Source organism: Corvus brachyrhynchos, unplaced genomic scaffold (genome assembly GCF_000691975.1).
Source record: "Corvus brachyrhynchos isolate BGI_N302 unplaced genomic scaffold, ASM69197v1 scaffold1003, whole genome shotgun sequence".
Classification (NCBI taxonomy): domain Eukaryota; kingdom Metazoa; phylum Chordata; class Aves; order Passeriformes; family Corvidae; genus Corvus; species Corvus brachyrhynchos.
Window position 1 is genome coordinate 26,108 of NW_008236959.1, and position 8,810 is coordinate 34,917.

Consider the following 8,810-nt stretch of genomic DNA (forward strand, 5'->3'; position numbering starts at 1 on the left):
ATTAAGGCAGCAATCTGATATAAACATGACATAAATATCTCCCAGCTCTTTTATCTCTGAGGGCAGTTTCCCAAGGAATCCCATGCAATAGTGCTCTAAATGGCTGAAAGTTTGCCTCTGAGGTTTAGGGTCCTGACTACTGTTTTACCCATCCAGTACCCCTCAAAATTGAGAATTCTACCCAGGCATGATGGCTGCAGCCCAGGCTGCCTCCAGTCTTGACCTCTCCAATAAGTTAGAGAGACTTTAGAATCATAGAATCATCAAGGTTGGAAGAGACCTTTTAAGATCAAGTCCAACTGTCAACCCAGCACTACCACTGTAACCCCTAAACCACTAAACCATATCACCCAGCACCAGATTCAGACACCTCTTAAACACCTCCAGGGATGGCGGCTCTACCACCTTCCTGGGAAACCTATTCTAATGCCTGACCACCCTAACAGTGAATTTTTTTTTTTCTAATATCTAATCTGAATCTCATGTCTCAGGTTAAGGCCATAAATTCTTCCGCATTAGCGAGCAACAGATCCAGTAGTGCCTCTCCTATGGTTGGGCTCTCCATCACCTGTACTAGGAAGTTGTCCTCAAAGTACTTGTGCTGGGTCTGGCTGACACAGAATTAGCTTTCCCCATAGCAGCCCTCACAGTGCTGTGCTGTGTATTGGTAGCTAGAAAGGTGTTGATAACATACCAATGCTTTGGCATTGAGGCTGTATCTCCAACAATACCTCTTCTTTACCCCCCCAAGGGCAGTTGGCTGGTGGTGGGCAAATATCTTTGGAAGGGACATAGCCAGGACAGCTGATCCCAACTGACCAAAGGGATATTAACATCTGCTCAGCAATAAAAGTTAGGAGGAGGAAGGGGGGGGCATTCATTATTAAGGTATTTGTCTCCTGGAGCAACTGCTACACATACTGAAGCCCTTGTCCCAGGAAGTGGTCAGACATTGCATGTTGATGGAAAGTAGAGAATAAATACTTTGTCTTCCTTTGCTTCCACATGCGGCCTTTGCTTTTGCTTTATTAACCTGCCTTTATCTTGACTCATGAGTTTTGTTCCATCTTATTTTCTCCCCTCTCAGGGCCTGCTGAAGAGGGGAGTGATAGAGCAGCTTGTTGGGCACTTGGTGTCTGCCCAGTCAACTCACTTCAGCACTCCACTAGTTTCCTGGACTGCTTGCAATTCACTGCCATTTTTCCAGCAGATATCTGAGTGGTTAAAGTCCCCTATCAGGATCAGGGCATGTGAGCATGATGCTTCCTGCAGTTGAACCACAAAGTTTCCTTTCTTGACTTGGTCTCTAATTTTCACCCATAAGCTTTCAACCTGTATATTGCTGTTCGCCAAAGATCACTTCATGCAATCAATCCTGGTTTTGGCATAGACAGCAACTCCCCCACCTCTCCTTCCTTGTCTGTCCCTTCTGAATAGTTTATGGCCATCAGTCATAGCACTCTAATCATGCAATTCATCCCACCAAATTTCTGTGATAGCAATCAGGTGGTGGTTTTCCATCTGGGCAGCTGTTTCCAGTTCCTCCTGTTTGTTTCTCATGCTGCATACACAGGTATAGAGGCACTTCAGCTGGGCTATCAGCCACATCCCCTTTTTAGAGGAGCTCACCCTAATTCCCTTGAGGCAATTCACAGGTGTTTTCTGTTTCTTCCTCATGCCTTGGCAGCCCCTGGCTCTTCTCAAGTGCTTAGAAAACCATGTCTTTCCCTCAATAAATCTAGTTTAAAGCTCTGTTTATAAGTCCAGCCGGCTTATTACTCAGGATACTCTTGCCCTGCTTGGTCACTTGAGCCCCGTGAAAATTCATTTATTCCCCTTCTGGCTGCCTTACACCACTTAATGTTAGGCATCAGGAGATGGTGCAGTTCTTTCTGGTTTAGGGAAGTTTCTGAATAGTGTAAAACCATTATAGCTAGCTCATGCAGTCAGGGTTACCCTTAGCATATGTTGGGGGTGGCATTTGGATAAACAATCCCCATGCACATCTGCAGCATTTCATGCTCGCCTAATTCCTACCCAAGAGTGATAGCCTTAAAGATGTTTCATGTGTGTTTTTACTGTTGGTAGAAGCTAGAGTAGCCTACAGGTCCCAGGATTCACTGTCCTCTTCTTCCACCAGCATACAAAATTCAGACTTCCTTAGATGTGACTTTGTGCACATTTACACTGGTGTCTAGGCAGACCTCTGTCAGGAACTGTAGACTAGATGGATTGTCATTCTGCTTTAGTGTGTCAGCCTGCTCACATTTGTAGAATAGACCCTCTACTCCCATTATATTTGCTCCTCATATAAAGCATTTAAATTATTTGTACCTTGTAAATTAAGCATTGATTTGTTTCAAAACATGGAATGGCTTTTACCTTTTCTTTTTCAGTTATGTCCCACTTCTGTAGCTCTCTAGTCCCATTAAGAAATAGAGTATATTTGATAAACTATGTTAGCAGGCTGTAAGTTAAATTCCAAGGGGGACTTGTGGCTTCAAAATATATCTATTCATGCACAAAAATGCACCAGTATATTTTCGAGGAGGATGCACATCTACTTGAAACCTTGTCATTTTATGTGAACAAAAAAACGTAACACTTTTAAACAAAAGCCTTTTTGGATACAGTGGCAATGTTATTATGCCTGTTAATGATAGACATCATACTACAGATGCAGAGTAGCTAGGCAAGCTGCTTTTGTGGTGCATTTTTGGAAGCAACTGTTCTTTGAGCCATTTAGGTTATAATGCTTAAGATAAGCTAAGTGTATCTTAATGGCAACAAATGCAGTTGCAGGGATTTATAGGGTTTAGCCAGAGCTTGTCCATTTTTTCAACTGTGCTAAAAGCCTGGCTAAATGCTGACACATTAACTTTGCCTGTGGATTGCTGTGGTGGGTTAACTTTGGCTGGCTGCCAGGTACCCACCAAGCTGTACTCTCAATCCCATCCATCAACAAGATGGGGAAAAGATACAATAAAAGACTCATGGGTTGAGATAAGGACAGGGGGAGACCACTCACCAATTGCCATCATGGGTAAAACAGACTCGATTTGGGGAAATTATTTTAATGTATTACCAATCAAATTTGAGTAATGAGAAATAAGAACAAATCTTAAAACCTCTTCCCCCCACCCTTCCCTTCTTCCCGGGCTTAACTTCGTTCCCAACTCTTCTACCTTCTACCCCTGAGTGGCATAGGGGAATTGGGGAATGGGGGTTGTGGTCAGTTCCTAATGCTGTGTCTCTACCATTCCTTTCTCCTCACTTCTCCCCTGCTCCAGCATGAGTCCCTTCCATGGGATACATTCCTTCAGGAACAGGCTTCTCCAGCATGGTTCCCTCATGGGGTCACAGGTCCTGCCAGCAAACCTGCTCCAGCACAGGCTTTCCACAGGGTCGCAGCCTCCTTCGGGCATTTACCTGCTTTGGTGTGGGGTCCTCCACAGGCTGCAGGTGGATCTCTGCTTCACCATGGACCTCCATGGGTCACTGACAGTGGTGACCTTGTCCTTAAGCCCTTTCAGAACAAAGTTTATGCATTCATCTATTTTCATTCTCTAGAAATCAGGATACAGCCATTTCAGAAGTCTAGTATAAACCCATCTCTTTGCTCATGCTTTTCTTGAAAAACTGAGAAGGATTAATTAGAATTAAATGGAGGTCATGGGCTAAGCTGTCTCGTATTTTCAAGGTAGTACAGTTAAGAATAGCAGTAAAAGTAGTGGCATTGGCACCCAAGGACTTGAGATATCTATTCTTAGCATTATACCGCTTCAGTTTCACAGATGCTCATTGGTCTACTACAATGGACAGGGTTAAGTCTCACTAGCGCTGGCAAATATAATGGGAATAGTTAAGAAATTACTGAGCCAGTAGAGATGTGGACCAGGACATGTGGTTACCTTAACCACTGAAGTATAAAATTGTGTATCCAGTTCCATATTCCTCTGGCTTTGCCAGGGAACAATATCTTTAATTGCCTCTAGTTATGTGTCTACTTGCAGCTTCACAATTACGCTTTAGTTTTCTTGAAGGCCTAGGGTTATAAGATCCTAAGATTTCCTTATAACTTGCTAATGTTGTAAAATATGGAAGCCTCAAGAACCACTGAGTAATCAATAAACCAAGCTGCTTTTAAGAGAAATTGGTAAAATCAGTCTCTGTGCTTTTAGCTGAAAATTATTACCATGCAAGACACTATATATCTAGAACCAAGATGGTGACTAGTAAACTTGTTTAGCATGCATCTTCTCATTTTTCAGCTGGTCTGTTTGAGCATGATTAGTAACATAGAATTAGTTGTAGATTTTTATTTAGCAGGGGAACTAGATAGAGCATTGCAATTTAGCTCAGACTCTGATAATATTTTCAAAAAACAAAGCAAAGCACCTTTGCAATCAAGATGCTTATGGTGAGCTTGACTGATGCTTTTGTACTGCTTGCTCTTGCAGCTATGGATGGAAAAGCACCACTTTCTACTGGTGGCGATGATGATGATGATGAAGTTCCAGGTAAGAACAAGCATGCAGTGGAGGAAAAGGAAGTGAATTTTGCTGAGATAATATATGCAGTATAAGACTGGGCCAAGGACAGTAAGAATATTGATTAGTCATTCCTTTCAGTACCTGAAGGGGGGCTGCAAGGGAGCTGGATAAGGACTTTTTACAAGGGCATGGAGTGACAGGATATGGGGGAATGGCTTTAAACTGAAAGAGAGTAGATATGCATTAGATATTAATTGAATATTGTCCCTCTGTACTTGGCACTGGTGAGGCCGCACCTTGAGTATTGTGTCCAGTTTTGGACCCCTCCAAGAAAGACATTGAGGTGCTGGAGTGTGTCCAGAGAAGGGCAATGGAGCTGGGGAAGGGTCTGAAACACGTCTTATGAGGAGTGGCTGAGGGAGCTGGGGGGGCTCAGCCTGGTGAAAAGGAGGCTCAGGGGAGACCTTATCACTCTCTACAACTACCTGAAAGGGGGTTGTAGCAAGGCGAGGGTTGGCATCTTCTCCCAGGTAACAAGTGGCAGGATGAGAGGAAATGGCCTCGAACTGTGCCAAGGGAGGTTCAGGTTGAACATCAGGAAGAATTTCTTCACAGAAAGAGTGGTTAAACATTGAAACGGGCTGCCCAGGGAAGTGGTGGAGTCCCCATCCCTGGAAGTGTTCAAGGAAAGACTGGACGTGACAGTGCTCTGGTCTAGTTGACAAGGTGGTATTCAGTCAAAGGTTGGCCCCAATGATCTTGGAAGTCTTTTTCAACCTTAATGATTCTGTAATTCTGTGATTAGGAAGAAATTCTTTACTGTGAGGGTGGTGAGGCACTGGCACAGGTTGCCCAGAGAAGCCATGGCTGCCCTATCCCTGGAAGTGTTCAAGGCCAGGTTGGAAGGGGCTTGGAGTAACTTGGTCTAGTAAAAGGTGTCCCTGCCTGTGTCTGGGTTGGAATGAGATGATCTTTAAGGTCCCTTCCAACTCAGGCCATTCTGTGATTCTTTGATAGAATTTCTGTGGGCATTGTTTTCAGATACCATATAAGACTTAGATGGATCATTGGTTTGAGCTAGCATTTTTGTCTCATGTAGGAATAATAGCTATGGCTAAGATAATTATTTAATAGTCAATAAGAAGAGTGCTAAGAAACTGCCTTTTCAGTATCACAATGCCCTGTTTGTGGGTATGATGAAGTTAAATGCTCTTAGAATTGTGCTTTATAATTCGCTATTTCAAACTTACTTGTTTGAACAAGAAGAACAAACCATGAAACTCTTAAACGTTGTTTGGTTTGTATTTTATAAGCTGATTTGATTTTTTTTTTGCCATATAACCACTTAATATGACCTGGAACTTTTTTTGGGGGGGGGGGCGGGGGGGGGTAAGGGAATTGGCAAAGCTGAAGTAGGTCAGACTTGAATTTCAACATTTTTCTTTTTCTAGATCTTGTTGAAAACTTTGATGAAGCTTCAAAGAATGAGGCAAACTGAACTAAGTGACACTTTGTGAATAAAATTAAAACTTGAAAAGGTACATGGAGCTGCTATTTTATATTGTGACTGCTTTTATTTTATTTTAATTTCCTGATGAGATCTCAAGATGTGTAATATTTGGAAACTCCTGAACCTGCAGCTCTTCTTCAGTTATTGCTTGTACACAGTATTGTTTTCGTGGCCTAGTTTAACAAGCCTATGCTTTGAAATCAGTCAGATTGCTAATGAATCTCTACCTAGACACAAATTTTGAGCAACTTGTATACAAGTAAAACCCCATCTTTGATGAACTTTGGCATACAATAAAGAATATAAAATGAACTTTCTGGTGTGGCTTTTTGTCAGAAAAGCAAGAAAAATAAATTGACCATAACTATTAAGCAATTATAAAAGGTCTTGCTTTTTTTCAGAGCATCTTCCTTTTTGCTCGGTTAAAAAACTGGCTTTTTAAAAATTTTCAGTGCATAATGGAGCATTTAAGATTTAATTGGTGAATTCCTAGTGTTTGTGGGTCAGAGCACATGCACTGTGTTCCTAAGACACTTTGTAATCTACTGAATTTAAGAAAGAGACCTGTATTCTACAACTACTTTATGGTTGTAGGGGGTTTATGTGGCAAGGTTGGAGGGGCTGCAGGAGTGGCTTCTGTGAGAAGACACCAGAAGCTTCCCTGTGTCTGACAGAGCCAATGCCAGCTGGCTCCAACACAGACCTGGTGCTGGCCAAGGCCGAGCCAATCAGTGATGGTGGTAGCACCTCTGGGACAACAAATTTAAGAAAGGGGGAGGAAGCTGAGCAACACCAGCCGGGAGCGAGGAGTGAGAATATGAGAGAAACAACTCTGCAGACAGCAAGGTCAGGGAAGAAGGAGGGGGAGAAGGTGCTCCAGGCAGTCTACAGAGGTCCATGGGGCAGCAGAGATCCATCTGCAGCCCATGGAGGACCACATCCTAGAACAGGTGCAATTGCCCAAAGGAGGCTGTGACCCCGTGGGAAGCCCCCCACTGGAGCAGGCTTCTGGCAGGACCTGGGGAGAGAGAAGCCCATGCTGAAGCAGGTTTGCTAGCAGGACCTGTGACCCTTTGACTGAAACCTGTCTGGATAGAAATGTGTAGATTTAAAGTTATGTTCCTTAAGAATTGCTTTAAAGATAGCATCTTTACTTCTGTTAATATTTGATTTAAAATCTGTTTATGGTTCTTCACTGTTCTTTGTTGGTTCAGTTTTTATCTCAGCCATTGCCTAGCTGTGAGAAAGCAGAATTTGAGCAATTAGAAAGTGGATGCATAAAGTTTTGTTTTCTCCTTGGTAGAATTATTTCTCATCTATATTATTGCTCTCTATGAATAGAGATGCTCGCTTCTGTAAATTACATTTTGGCCCAAATTTAGAAATATATCCTCTGAGAGAAGGCAGGTCACCACCCCTTCCCCACAAGGTTTGGGAAAAATAAATTTTCCTCGAAGGAAAGTGAAGGAGATAAAAACTATTTATTTAACAAACACACGAGAAAAGGAAAATAATGCTAAATAATAAAATCTTTTGCTGTGGAGAAAAAAACCTGGGAAAGTGTTCGAGTCCTCCCTTTGGTCTCCTCGGAGCTGGGGCTTGGCCCAGGGCCAGGCCCTCTGTGCCCAGTGGAAAGTCCTCCTGATGTGCTCTGATGCTGAAGCAGTCCAGTAGAAAAGGGAGAAAATCTGAAATTCCAGGGAAGGAAAAAAATAGTTCAACTCTCAGTCTCTCTCTCCAGAGAAAAAAACAAACTGAACAACTGGCCAAAAGCTGACTGGAAAGCAGCAAGCCGGGTGCTTCCTCGCTTCCTTGCCGCAGCTGAAGGAAAAAAAGTCGCTATCTCTGTGTGACCTTGAACAAGCTGCAAACTGCTTTGAGAAAGTTTTGCTCAGTTTTTCCTTCCCCCTCTCAGGCTCAGTTTAAAGGCATAAAAAGGCACAAAAATTAATTCTGGGCATAGGGCAGCGATATGGGATACACATCATAAATTCACCCTAAGACAACCTCCGTGACCAACTGTTGTGGTTTAACCCCAGCCAGCAACTGATCCATGCAGCCACTCCTCCCCAGTGGGATGGGGGAGAAAATCAGAAAAGAGAGAAAACTTGAGGGTTGAGATAAAGACAGTTTAATAATAAGGAAAAGGAAAAAATAGCAGAGAGAGAAAAATAAAACCCAAGAAAGATAAGTGATGCAAATGAAAACAATTGCTCACCAACTTCCCCATGCCCAGACAGTCCCTGAGCAGCAGTACCCCAACCAACCTCCCCCCTAATTTCATTGCTGAGCACAAGCCATATGGTCTGAAATATCCCTTCTGATCAGTTGGGGTCAGCTGTCCCAACTGTCCCACTCAACTTCTTATGCACCCCCAGCTTACTCACTGGTGAGGCAGAGTTCATGACATCTGTGATCACATGCTGCACAGTCAATTTTGCAAAAATAATTTAGTAAATCAGAAAAAGCAACTTGTTTGCTAAACTCTGAAATACAGTATAGTTTTGTTGAAGAGTAAAAATATTTTATTAACACTCCCATAAGAAATTACATTGGTAAGTGCTATTGTCAAAAGGCTTGGAGAGAAGCAACTTGGAATTAGATTTTGGTTGCAGAATTTTCAAATTCCTCAGGTCTCGTGGCGTGCTGTGGCAAGAAAGCACTGTGCTGCCTTCAGATCCATGGGTGTGGTTCAAAGGTAGCTCCTAGTACTGATGCCATGAAGATTTTTGCCTTTTCTTTTATACCCCTGTTATACCTTTTTACAACTTCTGTATTCCTAGTGCTTTTTGCCTACATTCTTGGAC

General features: G+C 42.8%; 1 protein-coding gene across 1 annotated transcript in view; it reads left to right on the plus strand.

Moving 5' to 3' along the window:
* LOC103611674 (transcription factor BTF3) overlaps positions 1 to 6,308 on the plus strand; it is a 21,389-nt gene extending 15,081 nt beyond the window's left edge. Inside the window, exons 4-5 of the mRNA XM_017728388.1 lie at positions 4,461 to 4,520; positions 5,945 to 6,308. Of these exons, the coding sequence (XP_017583877.1) occupies positions 4,461 to 4,520; positions 5,945 to 5,991 (107 nt within the window). The 3' untranslated portion in view covers positions 5,992 to 6,308. The remainder of the gene's footprint in view (positions 1 to 4,460; positions 4,521 to 5,944) is intronic.
* The last annotated feature ends 2,502 nt before the right edge of the window (positions 6,309 to 8,810 follow it).